Consider the following 20,601-nt stretch of genomic DNA (forward strand, 5'->3'; position numbering starts at 1 on the left):
TTTCATTGATAGAATTAAACTGGCACATGTTTTGTGGGTGAGCAAAGCCTGAGACTCAGAAAGAGCTGTGTTCATTTCCTGGCTCTACTCCAGACTTTCTGGGTAACCCCAAGCAGCCATTTCATGTCTCTGTGCCTCAGTTCCTCATCTGAAAAATGGGCTAATAATTGTTCTTTTATGCCATCCTTCGCCTGTCCTGTCTATGTAGATTGTAAACTCTTCATGCAGAGGACTGTGTCTTATTCTCATTATTTAATATTCATAGTGTGGTAGCGCCTAGCAGCCCTGTACAAACATAGCAAGAAAAAGTTCCTGGCCTGGAAAGCTCACAACGTACAGTGCCTAGCACATTGGGGCCCCAATTTAGGTTGGGGAGGGTCTCATCAGTGTTAATAGTTTACTGTCCCAGGATGATTTTTGTCAATTTAAAGGGAAAATGTTACAATTAATATTAAGGATTATGGAGCTATTATATCAGAAACTGTTCTATGACAAGGTTGCCTGCAAAAGCAGAGGACTGGAGTGGATGGCCCAGGAGTTCTATGTCCTATGAGCTCTGGACCTACCACCATTACATATTGATTAAGTAACAATTATTCAGAAACTGGGGGTTATGTTATTTTTATTTCCCGTTTGTGCAAAAATTTTAGCCAATAAAAACAGTGTAAAAATGCAGGACTATCCATAGAAACCCCTAAAAATAAGCATCAAATTCTTCCTACCCTAATTGCTATTAACAAAAGAACCTCAAGGTATGGAACTAAGGGTCTGCCCAGACAAGGAGCCAGTATTTAAATGCTTAAGCTAAAGTTTATTAAAATCTCTTAAGCTGGGCTGGTTGAAAATCGGAATTTCCATCCCCATGGGAAATTCCGATATTTTGCTATATGTTTTTGGATGAAAAGTCGAAATGTCAAAACTTTTCCCAGACCAGAACATGGCTAAAAATATCCATTCAGAAATGTTGAAATGTTTTGTTTCAGGCTGGTTCATCTTTAATTGGTGTCCCCAAGAGCTCCTAGGGAGCCTCATGGGAGCTGTAATTTGACTGCCTTGGGAGTCTGAGCGTTTTCCCGTGGAAAGATTTTGCAGAAATTGCATTTTCCCGAAGGGAAAAAGCACCATTTTGACAGAAAATTCCCAACCAGCTTTATTCTCAAGACTGCAAAATCAGTCTGGAAATCTCAAATGCGGGCTTTTGAGGGGATTTGTCATCTCCTGTTTCCAGTCTAGCCAGAAACACGAGAACAGCTTCCCTCATAATTGGAGCTTTCACTTCTGCTTCCGGCCAGAAGGCAGAAGTACATAGGTGCTCAGTGAAAATGAAAAATACTTCAACGATATATTACAGGGACTTTTTCCATTCCATCTCAAAACACACACACATGCGCACACAGACACTCACACACACACACGACCAAGAAGGCTCGGTTTGGGGTTGGGATCAGTTCTAGTTTTGGGGGAAGGTTCAAAGAAACAGGGTGGTGAGGTTCTTATTTTTTCCAAACTGAGGAAGGATTTTCAAAAGTGCTGTTTTGCTACAACATAGTTTTATGAACAGTTTTGGAATAATTAATTTATTCCATTAAGACAAGACGATTAATGTGAATTGACTGAGGAAACTCAAAATCTAGGCAGTTCAACCATCAAAAAAGCCTAAGAAATAAAAGACCTGAGATGTGTTTTCTTCAGTATTGCCAACCCCACACATTCAAAACCCATGATTGAAGGCACAAAAAAATCATGAGAATTGCTTTAAAAATCACACGGTGTTTTTGTTGTTGTTGAAAGAGTAAATGTTGGGTTCTTTTTCTTTACCTTCTGGCTTGTGAAACTTTAGGGTGAACTTGTTTCACACTTTCAATCTCTTTTCTGCAACTATGGTTGCTACAAACTGACTTTTTTTTTAATGAAAGCTGAGATTCTTAGGTAGTCACTTGACTCCAGAGGCTGGAGCTTTAAGAAAAATACCAAAAGTCAATAGGATCCATATAAAATCACAAGAATTGGCAGCACTGTATGGTGTCTATTTCAATTAGGCCTATAGGCCCTGTAGTTAGGGGGTTTTAAAAATACAAACCTGTCTTCTTGGTGGGTCTTTGCTCATTTCATACCACATGGGTTAAGTCCCCAGTGGTTACCATGAGGATTTGAAAGTTGGCATTCCCGAAAAGGCCTACATCTTCTCTGCACTCTTAGGGGGGGGGGGGGGTTGTCTTTTTGTTCTGTTTGTACAGAACCTGGCACAATGGAGTCCTGGTCCTGCATTTGGTAGGGAGAAGATATGGTGGTTTTGTAAAGGTGTTTGGTAAAGGGAATTCCCTCTTCCTCTCTCTTGCTATCCACATCACAGCCTGGATTTTCAGAGAACACCAGTGGTTTTTGAGTGCCTCCATTTTGGGGTCGCCAACCCGGGGCCTGGTTTTTCACAGAGCAGGTGCTGAGTGCTTTCTGAAAATCAGGGACTCCCACATCATTAGTCACTGTTCAAAATATTTGTCCTAATGCTTGTCCCACCAGACACATGAACTAAAGCATGGAGTGGAGAGGAGTTATGTCCATTGGAAATTTTGGAAATATTGAAAAAGTGAAAAGTGAAAATTTTTGGCCAATGTCTGAAAAACTTTCATCCTAAAACTAAAACATTGGTGACCAAAAATGTTCAGTTTTCTGGGGGGAAAAACCCTGCAATACAAACAAAAAACCCACCCACAAATTTTGACACTTCCCATGAAAATTTCCACCCAAATTTCCACAGAAAATTTTTTTGATGGAAAATGTTTGAGCAGCCTGAGAGGCCCCCGGCATTACGTTACACCCAGTGGTAGCAGCAATGGATGTTGTTGCATAAACAGGCCTCTGGTGTTTTATGAAAGTGTTGTCTAACCCTGCTCTGAGCCGCTTACGGCCATGTCTTAAGGCCATCAGCTCTAGAGAACTGGGCATTTCTAGCAGACCTGGGAGCACAGTACCGGAGAAAGAACAGACGGTTTGGTGTGCCTACAGTAGCACGGCCAACTCACGTTCTGACCTGTGGTCTTTTTGCCCCACCTCCGCCTACCACTGTCGTAAACCATTTTGGGCACAACGCCCTCTGAGGAACTATCCCACAGGACCCAGCCCAGCTCTCTGAAGCAATGGGTTCTGGGACATCTGTAACCTCCACCAGTGCATGATGGGACAGCAGTGGGAGAACTGTTTGAATTAGTAGGCCCTAAACCTGTGCAGATTAAACTGGTGTTGATCCCTTCTGAAAGCAAGGCTGACCCAAGCAGTCATTGGGCTGTAATTAAAGTATGCAGGTTGTTGTTTTTATACTACAGCACCACCTAGTGGTCCCTTCCAAGATCAGGGCTTCACTGTGCTAGGTGCTGTACAGAAGAGTTCATAAAGTGGTATTATCCATATTTTACAGTGGGGAAATCCACTAGTTAGTAAGCAAAGTCTGTTCTGTTGCCTGGTCCGAAACAGCCAGTGTGGGGTAAATCCCACTGTCATCAGTACTCTTGTGACTAAAGCCAGAACTGGGAGTAGGGAGGTGTGGGTTCTGTTTGTACCATAGGGTACTTATGTGGCCTTGGGGTAAGTCACTTAGGGTGCACCTGTGGTGCTGAGTCAGGGTTCAGGCTGTGGAACAGAGCTCAGGCTGTGGAGTGAAAATAGCAGTGCAGATATTCTGGGCTCTGAAACCTGGCAAAGGGGGAGGGTCTCAGAGCCCGTCTCCAGCCCGAGCTGGGACGTCTACACTGCTGTTTTTAGCATCACAGCCCAAACCCCATGAGCCCGAGTCAATTGACCAAGCTCTGAGACGCGGCGCCATGGATCTTTTATTACAGTGAAGATTTACCCATAGGGCCTAATCCAAAGGCCATTGCGGTCAGTGGAGAAACTGCCATTGACCAGGGTGGATAAAAATCGATGATTTAAAAAAAAAATCCAAATGTTTGGATTTTTTTTTTATTTAAATTGGATTTTATTGATTTTGTTATTTAAATTACAAGAAGTTTTTCTTCTTAAATGTTTCTTTTCTGTTTATAATGAAATCTGAATTTAATACAAAATATGTTAAGGCCTAAACTTATCATAATCTCTTAAAACACAAGGCGGGTGAGGTAATATCTTTTATTGAACGACTTCTGTGGTGAAAGAGATAAGATTTTGAGTTTATATAGAAGAAGAGTTCTGTGTAAGCTCAAAAGCTTGTCTTTCTCACCAACAGAAAATGGTCCTATAAAAGATATTACCTCACCCACCTTGTCTCTCTAATATCCTGGGACTGACACGGCTACAACAACACTGCAAACATAATCTCTTAAAACATTTAAATAAAAAATAATATGCTGGTTTGTGTGTTGAATTAAATTCTACCATCCTAATTCAGCTTGACATAAATCATGAGCAAAAAGTTAATTATCTAGTAAATAAGCAATATGTCATAAACCATTTTCTGACATAAAAATGTACAATTAATATGAGTGATAATATAATATAATATAATATAATATAATATAATATAATATAAATTGCTTAAATAAATATATATTGTTATAGTGTACTCTCCTAGATAGCAAAAAGATGTAGCAAATCTAGAGTAAAGGCACTATTTAGTTGTAAATCAACATGTTTTAATGATGATATCAGTCAATGAGAATTCACCTTTCTTTAGAAAATATTGGGCATTTGACCTCTCTTCTCCTCCCAATCTCATTATCACTAAAACAGGGATAAATATTAACTGCCTCAACGGGATGATGTGGGGGGTTAGCACATTAACCTGTGTGACGTGCTCTGAGATCCTCAGATGGAAAGCGCCACAGTAATGAAAAACATTATTATGTTTCCAAGTTTTCTCTCTCACTGGAGCTGCTCCTACCTCATCTCAGGAAGCCTCAGACTGACACACTTGAATCTGCCCAGTTGACCTTCAAGTTCCTCCCTACAAGCTGGAGGAGGCTTTGGTTTCCAGAGCCTCACGATTTCCCCCTTTGATCATGCGACATTGCCAATAAATCCCAAACCAACAGCTAGGCCCGGCACACACAAAACTCGTGTTGTTCTGGAGACGTATTATCGTTCAGTGAAAAGAGGTAGTCTGGGCTGCTTGCTGGTGGCATTATTTGAAAAGGTCAAAGAGAGAATGTGACTTGACTGTCTGTCTTGAGACGTTCTATATATAGACTGTTTATCACCCCTGCTGCATTAATTCGGCTGCGCGCACACAAAATCTTTCCACATCATTTGGGGTTTTTACTTAAGCTCCTAGAAGGGTTTGATTTGCCCCAGAATGTCAGGAGAGCAGAGGTCTTTTCTGCTTCAGTGGCTGTAACCACACAGAGCACGTGAATAGTTACATACTTGTTGAGAGAGATGCAGCCGTGCTGTAGGCATGAGGCATGGAAATGTAGCAATGAAACAACATCACCAAGTAGTTCAGTGACAAAGGGTCCACACTGGAGTGGATTATTATGTTAGTCATACTCTGATAGTGTCCACAATGTGCTGGGTGTGGCCAGCATTTTAGAGTAAGGTGCAGGGCCCGAGGCTACGTTTCATGGCACCTCTTTTACACTGATGCAATGCCGCTGGTGTAAAGGTGGGGTGTGGGGACAGAGAATCGGGCCCATAGCCTCGGCCCTGAAGTCTTTACAATCTAAGGACCTGGTCCAAAGCCGATGGAAATCGAGAGGAGCCAAGAAGAGGACTGCAGCAGTACCAGTACTTTGAATGGTCTTGAGTGGGGAAAGGCCGGCAAGGAGGAAGCAGTAGTTGAGATATGAGAGGATGGGGGCCTGAAGGAGCTGAGTGGACTGAGAGGACAGGCTGGGTCTTAGGCTATGTCTACACATGACAGTGATATGTAGAGTACATACACTGCATGCCCCCCTAGCATGGGTATAAATAGCAGTGTAGACAGTGAGCAGGGCCGGCTTCCGGCACCAGCAAAACAAGCAGGTGCTTGGGGCGGCACATTTCTAGGGGCGGCATTCTGGGGCCGGCCATCCTAGGCGCCGACTCCGGGGCATGGGGAAAAAGTGCCCCCGCCGCCCCAGCTTGCCTCCGCCTGCTCCCCTGAGCACGCCGCCGCCGCTCCGCTTCTTCCCCCTCCCTCCCAGGCTTGCCGCGCGGGAAACAGCTGTTTTGCGCAGCAAGGCTGGGAGGGAGGAGAAGCCGAGCGGCAGGCGCTCAGGGGAGGCGGCAGTGGTGGAGCGGAGGTGAGCTGGAGCGGGGAGCGGTTCCTCTACCCCCCGTTACTTCCTGCGCCCCCCGACCCTAGCTCCCCTCCACTCCGCTTGCTCCCCTGAACGCGCTGCCGCTCCGCTTCCCCACCCCCCCAGGCTTGCCGCACATGAAACAGCTGTTTCACGCAGCAAGGCTGGGAAGGAGGGAGGGAGAAGCCGAGTGGGGGAGGCGCTCGGGGGAGGCAGCGGTGGTGGAGCGGAGGTGAGTGGTTCCTCTACCCCCCTTACTTCCTGCGCCCCCCCACCCTAGCTCACCTCCACTCCGCCTGCTCCCCTGAATGCGCCGCTGCTCCACTTCTTCCCCCTCCCTCAACCGAGAGGGGGGGGGAGAAGCGGAGCAGCGGCGCGCCCGGGGGAGCAGGCGGAGCGGAGGTGAGCTAGAGCGGGAGGTCGTGGGGGGCTCGCAGGAAGCAATGGGGGGGGGGAAATGCGGCACGCCCAGGGGAGGAGGCAGGGCCGGGGATTTGGGGAAGGGGTTCGGAAGGGGTGGAGTTGGGGTGGGGCTGGGGGCAGGGGGGCAGGAAAAAAAAGGGGGAACAGCCCAAAATGTTTTTGTTTGGGGTGGCAAAAATCCTAGAGCCGGCCCTGACAGTGAGGCACTGCTTAGGTGAGTAAAGACACACTAGAACCTTAGGGTATTTACCCTACATAGCTCTCTACCTGCCCGAACAATGCCTCCCCCATCTCCACTGCTATTTTTAAGGGTAGTGTCCCGTGTCCTCCCTGTGCAGGAGCCTTTCCCCGACGCAGGGAAAGACTCAGTAGCGGGGAAAGGCTCTGGCAGCGGGAAGCTGCAGGAACCTTTCCTTTCTGCTTCCCCGCTGCCAGAGCCTTTCACTGCTGCATGTAGCGACACGTCACACTGTGGACGCAGCCTGCTTTTCACGGTGGCTACTCGTACCCTACACACTGCTGCCAATGTAGACAAGGCCTCAGAGATGTTGTGTAGAAAGTAGCAACAAGATTTAAATGTGGCCTAGATGTGCGGGTCTAGAGAGATATTGAATTAAAAGAGAAGGCCCAGAATACGCACTAGAGAGGATGGTGATGTCGTCCACTATGACCAAGGGAAGAGGGAGGAGGTGGGGTTTGGAGTTCACTAAAATCCATGCACCACATATTTAATTCCCCAATCAATGGCAGACCAGCTAAACCCAATGGTGTCACTTTCTCTTGCTGCAGAAGAGGACTTTGTGATTGTACTGTATGATTTCGCTTCCACGAGTGACCGCGACTTGGAGCTGACCAAGGGAGAGAAGCTTCAAATCCTATCTAGGTAAGTGATCCCCCTCCACCGCACTTGCCAGCCCCTACTGGAGAAGTCTTTACAAAATACCGTGGAGCTCTGGAGATCTGGGTTCAGTGCTTGGCTCTTCCAGGCCTAGTCTGTGGTCTTGGGAAGTCACTTGGTTCCCTATCTGTAGAACAGGGATGATAACACATCTTTAGTCAATTGAGTTTGTATGGACAGCACCCAGCAATGTGGCTTTGCTGTGAGTTGATGCTCATAGGTGCTGAAGTAGTATAAATAATGACGTGTCAGCACGTAGGCTGATCTTTGCCTTAAAAAGGATGTGGGTTTAGTTTGTTTTAAAAACTTTTGTGTGGCCATAGTCCTGGTGAAAGAGAGCCAGCCCTGAAACAGACACCAGGTGTTAATCCAGATGAGAATAACATTGCAGGCTTGCCTCACCTTCATAGAATATCAGGGTTGGAAGGGACCTCAGGAGATCATCTAGTGCAACCCCCTGCTCAAAGCAGGACTGATCCCCAGACAGATTTTTGCCCCAGATCCTTAAATGGCCCCCTTGAGGATTGAACTCACAACCCTGGGTTTAGCAGGCCAATGCTCAAACCACTGAGCTAGCCCTCCCCCTACCATGTGACTTTCCACTCTCCCAGTTAGGGATTTGCAGTGAGAGAGCTGTTCATTAAGTGTTAGTCCATAACCTCTCTGTGAGGCTCTCACAAATGGGGTTAGTGATGCTGGTGGATATTTCTGATTCAGACACCTGCCCCCCCCGAGCTGAGACCACTCAGCTGGTTACATGTTGGCTCCTGAACATCCAGGAGATGAGAACAGCTTTCAGTTACTACCCCAGTAATGCTGTGGTTTCTGAAGGCACTCGGAGTGACCAAAGCAGAGAGCTACCTCATGTGATAAAGGAAGCAGCAGTGAGGAGCAGATGGGGAATTGAAGACAGTGCTCGGGTCTCTGTCTGGGAGCTTGGGGCTGAAGGTGGGAAGTGAAAAACACCCACTTGTTCAGGGTTGAATAAACCAGTGTCTTTAAAGGTTGCCTTTCTAGACTGCCTTCAAACTGGGGGTGGCCTATAGGAATGGGCGTCTGTGGGTCTGTCTACACTGCATCTGGGAGGTGTAATTCCCAGCTCGGGCAGACATACCTGCGCCAGTTCTGATCAAGCTAGTGTGCTAAAAATAGCAGGGTGGCCCCACGGCAGCATGTACCTATGATCTCAGACCGGGTTGTACTTGGGCAGCTAGCCCAAGTCACCGCCAGTGCGGCTGCAGGCACACTGCTATATTTAGCATGCTAGCTTGATCACCTCCCAGCTGCAGTGTAGACACACCCTGTGGTGCTACCTGTAGAGTACAGGGCTACCTGCATGAGAGAGGGCTTCAAAACGTGCTTCCTACTTTGCAAGGTTCATGAAGCCTCCAAATCCATGAGTCGTCTTAGGCGGGATCCATGTCGAAGCTCCTTTTGGTGTTCATGCTTCTTGTCCTGTTTGGTTTGTAGAGATGGGGACTGGTGGCTGGCAAAGTCTCTCACCACTGGAAAGAAGGGTTACGTCCCCAGTAACTTCGTCGCACAAATGGATACCTTGGAAGTGGAAAAGTAGGTGCACAAGCTTATATGAAACATTAACGCTAATATCAATGCTTTGTATTTATAATAGCCCCTCCGAGGGTTATTATAAATATAGGAGCAGGAAGGGCTGACAATAGGAATTGTTTCAACCGTCACCGAAATGCAGCCACAGCTGTGCTGGAAGGTGACAGCTGTTTCACAGCCCACAGTAACACTACACACCAATTTAGGAGAGGATGTGGAGTTTAAAATGCAGAGTGTTTTAGGGGATTGGAACTGCCAAGAGGAATTTGGCCAGAAGACTAATAAAAACACTGATACTGTTCCCTATCTTTCTAATGGGAAGATTGAATTCCTAATATCTTCATATCCTTTAAATACCAGTGAATTAAAGGGCTCAGAGAAGGTGCAAATGGAGTTTCTAGTGTGGGAGAAAGGTAAAAGGCAGCATTCAATTTCAATTTGGGAGGAATTCAGTCCCTTAACATGCCAACAGTAACAGCTTAAAAGGGATACACTCTGTAATATAATGCTATATGATTATGTAGCAGCTTTGGTCCCAAAGAATTCCAAAGGAGACTACAGTGGGTGCAGTTTAAACAAAGGTCATTCCAGTTTAGGGTGACTGGATAGCAAGTGTGAAAAATCGGGATGGAGGTGTGGGGGGTAATAGGCACCTCTACACCTCTACCCCGATATAACGCGACCCGATATAACACGAATTCAGATATAACACGGTAAAGCAGTGCTCGGGGGGGGGGGGCTGCGCACTCTGGCGGATCAAAGCAAGTTCGATATAATGCAGTTTCACCTATAACGCGGTAAGATTTTTTTGGCTCCCAAGGACAGCGTTATATCGGGGTAGAGGTATATAAGACAGAGCCCCAAATATCGAGATTGTCCCTATGAAATCGGGACATCTGGTCACCCTACTCCAGTTTCAGAGATATTCCTGATTCCAGTGATATGCTGTCTATTTGCATATACTTGCATATACAGCCATCACTCTGCTCACCACTGAAAAACCTTTTCCTGGGGCAGAACATGACAGCTCTTTAACAGCCCAGCGCCATGTGACTTACTAAGCTAGAGAAGTGAAGATGCATCCAACTGAACCTGCAAAAGAATATATACAGGCTTATCCCTGGGATATACATTCACACTGATATTTGGACACAAAGTGAACAGAAGTCTGATCCTAATCTCTTGAAAATGTTATGTTAGGAGACCTAAAACCATCCTGAAATGTAGTCAGTCTTAGACAGAGGAACAGCCAACCTAGGACTGAAAGCGACTGTTTGGGTTGAGTCCAGTCCCCTGCTATCAAAGACAACCACCTCAACTAATCCTGTTCATCAACCTATCAGCTCCCTCTTAAAACTAATGAGGTTGTTTGCCCTCACTACTCCTATAGGAAGGCTGTTCCCGAACCTCACTCCTCTGATGGTCAGAGAGCTTCTTCTAATTTCCAGCCTGAATTTAATCATGGCCAGTTTATCCCCATTGTCCTTTCACTTAAATAGCTCTTCTCACTCCCCCAATGTATTTCTAAAGAGCAATCATGTCCCCTCATAGCCTTCATTTTGCTAGGCTAAACACAACACTCAGCATTTTAATGGCACAAAAGTGAACAGCTGGGTAGAATTTGCCTCTTCTTGGAGCTCTTTATAACTATTTCATGACTTTTCTCCCTCAGATGGTTTTTTAAAGCTCTCAGTAGAAAAGATGCCGAACGGTTGTTGATGGCTCCTGGCAACAAAGTCGGGTCTTTCCTTGTAAGAGAGAGTGAAACAAATAAAGGTAAGATTCGGGAGGTGGGTGGCCTCTGATTATTGCTGGACAAACCTCCAAAGATTTCAAATTAGAACCCCCGCAAATGTAGCTACTTCTCTTATGGTTCTACAGTCTTGAAACCTACTGGAGCTGTACCAACCTAGACAGATTAGATTAGATACAAAACGTCTGCAAAACTGGGCCCTAATTTCATGAGATCAGATTTTCTCACAAGATTTCTTGCATTTCCAGTTCCAGTGCCTGGGTGTGGGTGTGGAAATGATGGCTACCCACAGAACAGCCCCTGGCATATTTTGTGCCAAAGATGTGGGTAGTGCAAGAGGGAGTGGTGGTCACATTTTTTTCCATAGAATCATTGTTTTTCTCTGATGGAAATGGTTTTTTTGGCAAAATGGACACTTTTGTCAACATTTTTCATAGAGCGTTTGGGTTTTCAACCAAAACTCAACACATTTTGAAGAACATTTTGATGAAAAGAATTTCATTTTTGTGGAAATTTTTCACAGGAGGAAAAAATCTTTTCCCCACTACCTTTAATGGGGGGAATTGATCCAAATGTTTGAGAGCCTCTGACAGGCTTGATTCTGTGCATGGACATACATTTGGGTCGGGGGAGAAAGGGTAATTCACGAGCTTTCTGAACTGATTCACCCATCCCTAGTTATTAATTTTCACATACACACCAACGCGCACAGGTGTTGAGGACTCAATCAGATGTAGATGGAAGGGAGGAATCGCTGAAGTAAACAATTGTAACCCACACACCTCCTGGATGTGGTGTTCTGTCCCTTTTAGTAGCACCGAGACCACTTAGAGATTAATGAGTTTGCTACAGCCTTAGCTAAGGGCCACATACCTTTTAGCTCGTGCAGTAGAGGCTCATGCATTTAGCTCCAGAGGTCCCAGGTTCGATCCCGACCGTGGTCTGTCAGTGTTACATAATCTTTTGCGTGTGTGTAACTGTTAAGATCTTGTTTCTTTGTGCTGCACTGTTAAAGGTTGTCTCAAGGTTGCCCCTTTGGGATGAAGGCAGGCGTTTATACAACATTCCCTGGGTGACAGCATTCCTGTGGGCCAGTCCTGGGGTACGGCCCTCCAGCTGTACCTCTTAGCAAGTCCACCCCCTTCCAGGAGAATATAAAACAGTCCAAATAAAAAGGCAACTCGTCCCAAGGCCCACAAGGAGCCAGGCCCCTCCCTCACACAAAGGAGGGGAAGCTCTCTCTCTGGCTACACAGGAAATCCCAGCTCCCGTTCTCCTCCATGGCTACAGGCCAAGAGATAGTCTTGGGGATGTCAGTAAAAGAAACAAACCAGCCTGTCTTCTTTTCTCAGAGGGCGCAGGCAGGAGGTGCTGCCAAGCTGTTCCTCAGCAAAGAACCCCACGCCCTAACCCTTGTCTACACTACAGAGTAATTCAGTATAATTTACGTCACTCAGGGATGTGAATAACCCACACCCTAAGCGGCATAAATTACACTGACCTAAGCGCTAGGTTGGCAGGCGAGCTTCTGCCGCCGACATAGTGACCACCTCTTGCAAAGGCAGGAATTATTAAGCTGATGGGAGAGCTCTCTCCCGTCGATTTAAGAGCATCTTCATCACAAGCGCTACAGAAGCACAGCTGCATTGGTGCAGCTGCACCGTTGGAAAAGATGTAGTGTAGACGTAGCCCTAGTCTGGGAGCTCTAGCTCTGCTTGTTTCAGAGTGTAATCGCAACTGGGCTGTGCACCTCCCCTTTAAGGGCCCACCCCTGGGCCTGACAAGCCATGCAGCTGCGGCAGGTTGGGCTGATTGTGACCACAGAGTTCCTGAAGCCCTTCTTGACTGGTGTGTGTGTGTGTGGGTGGGGGGAGGTTCTCTGCCCCATCACATACGCCTTTACAAATTTAAGAAGTGTGCTGTCTGCAAAGTCCAGCAGCCATTTTGTGTTCACTTCAGGACAGAGGATTACCAGGAAGTCACAGACTGGGTTCTCCAAAGGGGACTTTGTTTTTGTTCTTTCTTGTTTTATGGTTCTTGCCTCATCAGCGTAGAAGATGGAAGTCTACTTGGTTCAGTGGTTTAGGCTCTAGCCTAGGACTTGGGAGAGGTGGTTCATGTCTAGGGTGACCAGACAGCAAGTGTAAAAAATCAGAACGGGGGTGGGGGGTAATAGGTATCTATATAAGAAAAAGCCCCAAATATCGGGACTGTCCCTATAAAATCGGGACATCTGGTCACCCTACTCATGTCCTTGATCCACACAGACTGCCGGTGTTACTTTAAACACATCATTTAGTTTCTCTGTGCTCCTCGGTTCCCCATCTGTAAAATGGGGACAGTAGCATTTCCTTACCTCCCAGTATCTTAGATAGACAGATAGAGATTTGGAGTGTCCCCTGCAGTGATATGAAAAACTACTATCCTCTCCTCATTGAAATCCCTCTTGAATGCCCACTTCTACAATGTATTATCCATAAGAACAGCCACACTGGCTCAGACCAATGGTCCATCAAACTCAGTATCCTGTCTCTGACAGTGGCCAATGCCAGAGGCTTCAAAGGGAATGAACAGCACAAGGTAATTATTGGGTGATCCATCCCCTGTTGTCCAGTCCCAGCCTCTGGCAGTCAGAGGCTTAGGGGCACCTGGAGTATGGGTTTCCATCCCTGACCATCTTGGCTCAGAGCAGTTGATGGACCTCTGCTCTACGAACTTATCTAATTCTTTTTCTGAGACAGCTAATAAAAGCTTGGGGGAGGGGCAGCTGGCCTAGATGCTTAATTTTTTTTTAAAGTGCTTGGATGTGATCGCAGCTTTCACCAACTTTCATGTGTTTCTCTTGTACCTTTAGCAAGGAAGCTCTTCAAACAGGGACTGTCCCTTTCTCTGTGTGGCCAGTCCCTAGACATATTGTGGGCCCCACCATTACATAACAATAGTTTGGGTGACAAGCTCTCTTTCCAGCTCACAAAACACTGAGAGGAGTCGATTAGATGTGCCATTCTCAGGCAAAGATCTTACCTTGCTAAGCAGGGAGAGCAAGTGACTTGAGAAAAGAAGACTGGGTGGGGACTTAATAACAGTTTTCAAATACGTTAAGGGCTGTTATAAAGAGGAATGTGATTAATTGTTCTCCATGTCCACTGAATGTTGGTCAAGAAATAGGCTTAATTTGCAGCAAGAGAGATTTAGGTTAGATATTAAAAAAAAAACTTCCTAACCACAAGGGCAGTTAAGCTCTGGAACAGGCTTCCAAGGGAGGGCTGTGGAATCCCCATCAATGGAGGTTTTTAAGAACAGGTTGGACAAACACCTTTCAGGGGTGGTCTAGGTCAGTGGTTTTCAACCTTTTTTCATATGCGGACCCTTAACAAATTTTGAATGGAAGTACGGACCCCTTTGGAAATCTTAGACATAGTCTGTGGACCCCTAGGGGTCTGCGGACCACAGGTTGAACACCACTGCCTTTGCGCGGGGGAGTGGACTAGATGACCTTTTGAGGTCCCTTCCATTTGTATGATTCTATGTATCTATGCCAAAGCCCCTGTGTTTGAAGCAGAGTGACAAACTTTTTCTAAACATAAAACGACGCCTTTCCCCACCCAGTGGGGACTTACTAAGTTGGCTCTAGCTAGGTGGTTTCTTTGTACATAGATCTGTGACATCCAGAACTTCAGGCTTATCTAGGGCAAGTTCTGAGACAGGCAAATCTGAAAAAAAGTGCTTAAGAGTTTCACCTCAGAGAGCCACTCGGTAACATTACTATTGATTCTGCGGCTAGCAGGATGTGGTACCTTTAAGCAGGCCAGGAATAGACTAGCGATGTAGCCACATGCCTTGATCACTGTTACTTCCGTCCTCTCTTGCCCACTCTTTCCTTTTGTTTTTTATACCCATTATTATAGAATCATAGGACTGGAAGGGACCTTGAAAGGTCACCTAGTCTAGTCCCCTGCCCCCATGGCAGGACTAAGGATTATCTAGACCATCCCTGACAGCTGTTTGTCTAACCTGCTCTTAAAAATCCCCAATGATGGAGATTCCACACAGGGCCGTCCCTAGCTATTCTGGGGCCCTACGCAGCCCCCCAACGTGGGGTGGGGGGCAGGCCTCCACGGGGGGGCTGGCTTGGGGGATGGGGGAACCACACCCCAGCACTCACTGGTGGTGCAGCTGGGGCCAGGTTGCTGCACTTCCCGCTGCCGGTGAGTGCAGGCCTGGCCCTGCTACAGTCCTCAGGGGTGGGACGGGGCGGGGTGGGGGCAGAGCAGGGTGGGGACTTTCAGGAAGGGGTGGAGTAGGGGCATGGCTGGGGCGGAGCAGTGGCAGGAAGGGGTGGGACTGGAGCGGAGCAGGGGCAGGGTCTATGGGGAAGAGGCGGAGCAGGGGCTGGAGCAGCACGCAGCTGCACAGGGGCTCCAGGAAATGTGGTGCCCCAAATTTCCTGGTGTCCTACGCACCTGCATACTTTAGTATGGGTAAGGATGGCCCTGATTCCACAATCTCTGTAGGCAATTTATGCCAGTGCTTAATCACCCTGACAGTTAGGAAGTTTTTCCTAATGTCCAACCTAAACCTCCCTTGCTGTAATTTAAGCCCATTGCTTCTTGTCCTATCCACAGAGGTTAAGGAGAACAATTTTTCTTCCTCCTTCTTGTAGCAACCTTTTATGTACTTGAAAACTGTTATCATGTTCCCTCTATCTACTCTTCTCTGGATTAAACAAACCCAATTTTTTCAGTCTTCCCTCATAGGTCGTGTTTTCTAGAACTTTAAACGTTTTTGTTGCTCTTCTCTGGACTTTCTTCAATTTGTCCACATCTTTCCTGAAATGTGGTGCCCAGAACTGGACACAATACTCCAGTTGAGGCCTAATTAGTGCAGAGTAGAGTGGAAGAATTACTTCTCATGTGTTGCTTACAACTCCTGTTAATACATCCCAGAATGATGTTTGTTTTTTTTGCAGCAGTGTTACACTGTTGACACATTTTTAGCTTGTGACCCACAATGACCCCCAGATCCCTTTCCACAGTACTCCTTCCTAGGCAGTCATTTCCCATTTTGTAGGTGTGCAACTGATTGTTCCTTCCTAAGTGGAGTACTTTGCATTTGTCCTTAGAGAATTTCATCCTATTTACCTCAGACCATTTCTCCGGTTTGTCCAGATCATTTTGAATTTTAATCCTATCTTCCAAAACACTTGCAACCCTTCATGGGTTGGTATCATCCGCAAACTTTATAAGTGTACGCTCTGTGCCATTATCTAAATCATTAAACAGAACCAGACCCAGAACTGATCCCTGCGGGACCCCACTTGTTATGCCCTTCCAGCTTGACTGTGAACCACTGATAACTACTCTCTGGGAACAGTTGTCCAACCTTATGCCTTGATTTAAGCTAGGCCTTGCCTGGGTAACTAACTTCAGTGGGGCTCTGGAGTGGCTGGGACAGTCACATTCAGTGGGACTCCATGCAGGCCCAGCAGTCCACCCTATGCTGTCAAATGAAGGGCTGGAAAGGGAGTGAGGTAGGGTTGCCAACCCTCCAGGATTGTCCTGGAGTCTCCAGGAATTAAAAATTAATCTTTAATTAAAGATTATGTCATGTGATGAAAGCTCCAGGAATTCATCCAACCAAACTCAGTGAGGCAACTCAGTAATGCAACTCAGTGAGGCCCTTTGCCCACACATATTCCTAGTCTCTATGGTATCTATGGCCTAGATTGTAAATACTTGGTGGCAGGGACTATTTCTGTCCATACACATGTACCGTCTCTGGAACAGTGAGGGTCTGATCCTGATTGGGACCTGTGGCAAATAAATAATAATCATGAATAAACTCTATATTTGTCAGTGCTGTGGAGAATGGGTGAATCTACCCCACATAGTATGTTCTATCCCTGATTAGACTGATACAAGGGGTGGAAGTAGGATCTTGTGAATAAAATATATGACTTGGACTCAGGAGACATATGAATATAAGCATGGCAAGGCTGGATCAGAGCCATCATGTTCAGTATTGTGGTCAGAAGAAGTTGCAGAGGAGCAGAGAAAAGTGTGAGACATCTTGAAGGAGGTAGATGTGGCAGCATAATCTGTGAGGTTAAAAGTTTGTGTGTGTGTGTGTGTGTGTTCATTCTCCCTGTGTGCTGGCCCAGTTCTGCTCAGACAGCCGGCACAGCAGATCTTGAGTGAACCGCCCAATGACCACAAGAACCGTTATGGTACGAAGGCACCAGGCCAGGTTTATTGTCGACAAAGCACAGTAATAGCCCCTGGCAGACCCTACGAGGATTCTAAGACATGTATGTCCGTGACAATGGTCTGTGTATGGCGGCACTTTCCATTCTCCCCTCGGCTGGACCAAAACACTCTCTCAGAAATACCCTTTATACCCTGATACGAACAAGTTTCGTACTGCCCCTCTGACATAGTTACTGCCCCCCGGATGTGGCTAGTTATCACCCATCACCTTGTACATGGTGGTTCAATCCAAACATCTCTATTCATCACACTGTCATCCTGACCTTATCTTTTAGGAGGGGTCAGTGTGTTCCTGTTATCTTTGGGGAATGTTTTTGTACCATCCTTGATATCGGGATGTTCGGGTACCACTCTTCGGGAATGTGTTTGCATGAGTGCTCTGTGCCTAGCGCTTCTTAGGAATGTGTGTTTCTGCAATATCAGCCCTGTTCTTGCCAGATTCGGTGAACTTGCAAGCAGACAGAGCCTGATGTTTGCTCACAGCCTGACTTTTGCTAACTTTGCTTTATATCAGCAAACCTTGCCCACTATTTTAGCTCAAGCCTCATACCAGACCTCTAATACAACGGCTTATATCTCAGGCTCTCTTCCTACTACAATCTACTCCATGACAAATTCCTCCTAACTCGTAGTAGTCAGTGATTATCTTATGCCTGAAAGTGTGAGCTTTTATTTTCAATCTGACACACTCTGTTTTTTGGTATTTGTTATTCTACCTCTGGCTGTTTTTATCCAGATAAGAGGTCAATCCCTCTTTTAATCTTACTAAGTTCTTGACTTCTGTTTGACTGCTGTCTCTGCCACCGACTTCCCGAATCACCTTGGTCAAGCCACTTAATCTCTCTCAACCTTGGTTTCCCTGTCTGTAAAAGGAGAAAAGCTGTCCTTCAAAGGGTATTGTGAGGCTGAATTCACCAATGTACAGCACCTTGGCATCCACAGACAGAAGTGCGAAGTATTATTGTTAAAGCTATAAATTAATACACACTGTGCAGTGTGGTTGAATTCATGTTGCTCTTTGAACCTTAAAGGTTTTTTGTTCTTTAGTTACATATTTATTTACATCCACCTTCCATTGCGTGGGTCATCAGCAAAGTTTATACTCCCGACCTTCAGCACTGGCCTCTACCTTTTGAGCTAAAGGAGAAACTCCATTAACTGGTACCAATAGTAGGCTGTTATCCGCGACTGTTGCAGCCACTAAATGGGGACACAGCACACTTTGCTAGTGTATTGCATGTTCAGAATTCATACTTACCATTGTAGTGATGCAGGTGATTACAGTTCCAGTAATCTAATCTTGTCTACGATTAATTTTCTAAAGTATTGTAATGCTCGCAATTTCCCTTTAAATTTAATAGAGCAGTGTTTCCTAAACTTGGGATGCCACTTGTGTATGGAAAGCCCCTGGCGGGCCGGGCCAGTTTGTTTACCCGCCACGTCCACAGGTTTGGCCAATTGCGGCCCCCACTGGCCGTGGTTCGCTGCTCCAGGCCAATGGGAGCTGCGGAAAGTGGTGGCCAGTACGTCCCTGGGCCCGCGCCGCTTCCAGCAGCTCCCATTGGCCTGGAGCAGCAAACCGCGGCCAGTGGGGAATGTGATTGGCTGGACCTGTGGACGTGGCAGGAACACAAACTGGCCCGGCCCGCCAGGGGATTTCCCTACACAAGCGCCAGCCCAAGTTTGGGAAACACTGTTATAGAGGACACTAGGGGTACATTCAAGAGCACGTTAAGATGGGGCATTTGTCAAGACAACCTGATAAGCAGGTCACCAATAAAACAGATACCAGAGAGCAAATCCGCCTAAGCTGGAGGAAATAAACAAAACCTTCCAAAAAATAATAATTGTTCTGAAACTTGTGGAAACAGCTGTGCCTCACTAACCTCAGACTAACAGAAAATGAGCATCTCTGGGGTGTGGGGGGAAGGAAGAGTTTACCCACAATATCCAGCCTTTTTCTCAAGATCACTGAAGTTTGAATGTTGGAAGGGCTAAGAAAATATTACCCGTGCGGTTACTGATCCCACTGAAGCTGATTGGGTCTTTGGGTCTTTCTGAAGGCACCACTTGTAACTTTTGCTAAGGATGAACAGACCAGTGCTGTGGGGCTACATTACTGTGAGGAGGGCTGTTTTCTTGGCACATTCCAGGCACAATGGAGTAAAAATCCCATAAGAGAATCAGAAGTTTCTAGTCTAATGTTGCAGACTCAGTGGGCCAATTCTGATCTCAGTTACCCTGGTGTAACTCCACAGAGAGGAAGGCTAGACTTGTGGGCAAGGCAGTGGTGTAGGACTTGTGAAATCTGGGTTCAGTTCTAGGTTCTGCCACAGACTCACTGTGTGCTCTTGGGCATGTCATTTAATCTCCCTCTGCTTGGTTCCCCATCTGTAAAATGGGGATGATGCCTCATAGGGGTGTGTGAGAATAAATTCAATAATGCCTCATAGGGGTGTGTGAGGTTCTCAGATACTACAGGAATGGGGGAGTATGAGGGTGGAGAGCCTGAGGCTAAGACAGCCCTGATTACAGAATGAGCCAAAACTAGGCTGAATCAGGTGAACCCAGTATAAAAAAGAGTAGGAAAGTGCAGAGAATGGGGGAAAGCCCAGGCGATTACAGCAACGTCTGTAGGTACTGCAAGGAGCAAGGAAGTTCCTGCAGGGCCCTGAGTTAACAGGGTAAAAGTTGAAGAAGCAGGAGAGTGGGGGAGCAGGGCTGGATTTCAGGGCAGATGACCTAGAGGCCTGCCTGGGGTGCCAGGCTTGGGGCGATGCCAGGCTTCAGTTCAGTTCATGGTAAGGGCGAAAAAAACGACCTTTTGAACTAAAGAACTTGAGTTAACATTCTAAGGCTGCCACCTACTGATACACGATTTAATAGTGGTCCACCCAATGTTGGTGCACAGTTCAATTGCTTGATGTCAGTACATTTTAGTTATTCTTAAAATTTAAAAGCTTCTGTAAGCTTAGCAGAAACTCATTTTTTTTAATTTGCTTGTATATGGCATGAATAAATATGGATTTACAGATCCCAGCGTGCAAATGTACCATCTTATATAACAGGGATAAATCATGCATGCAAATTGTGCATCATAGTCGTGAAATGGGCTACAAATGCAATGACAAATAAAGTATTCAAACATTTAACAAATAGCAGGGGGGGCGGGGTGGAGCTGAAGATGCTCCTGGCCTGGGGTACCATTTGGTCTAGGGCCAGCACCGAGTGGTAGAAAGCGTCTGTAGGCAGAGAGGCCGGGGAGAGACCCTGTCTAAGCAGGGGAGAGACTGTAAAGGCCAGTTGGGATGAAGTCTGTGTGAGTTTGTGTTCTGTTTTGTGTTATTTTGGATTGATCAGGGGAGGGGCACTGAACTGGGCTCGAGGGTCACTGTGTCCTCGGGGATGCAGTAAAATGGACCCCAAGAGGGGATTTATTTTAACTACCTTTTGAACTGAGATCTTAAAGGGCCCTGAACAGGGGGC

At 46.3% G+C, this 20,601-nt stretch overlaps 1 protein-coding gene across 1 annotated transcript in view; it reads left to right on the forward strand.

Moving 5' to 3' along the window:
• BLK (BLK proto-oncogene, Src family tyrosine kinase) overlaps positions 1-20,601 on the forward strand; it is a 71,890-nt gene that overhangs the window by 30,522 nt on the left and 20,767 nt on the right. Inside the window, exons 4-6 of the mRNA XM_008171869.4 lie at positions 7,422-7,515; positions 9,001-9,099; positions 10,769-10,872. Coding sequence (XP_008170091.1) covers positions 7,422-7,515; positions 9,001-9,099; positions 10,769-10,872 — 297 coding nt within the window. The remainder of the gene's footprint in view (positions 1-7,421; positions 7,516-9,000; positions 9,100-10,768; positions 10,873-20,601) is intronic.

This window comes from Chrysemys picta, chromosome 3 (genome assembly GCF_011386835.1).
Source record: "Chrysemys picta bellii isolate R12L10 chromosome 3, ASM1138683v2, whole genome shotgun sequence".
NCBI classification, from domain to species: Eukaryota; Metazoa; Chordata; order Testudines; family Emydidae; genus Chrysemys; species Chrysemys picta.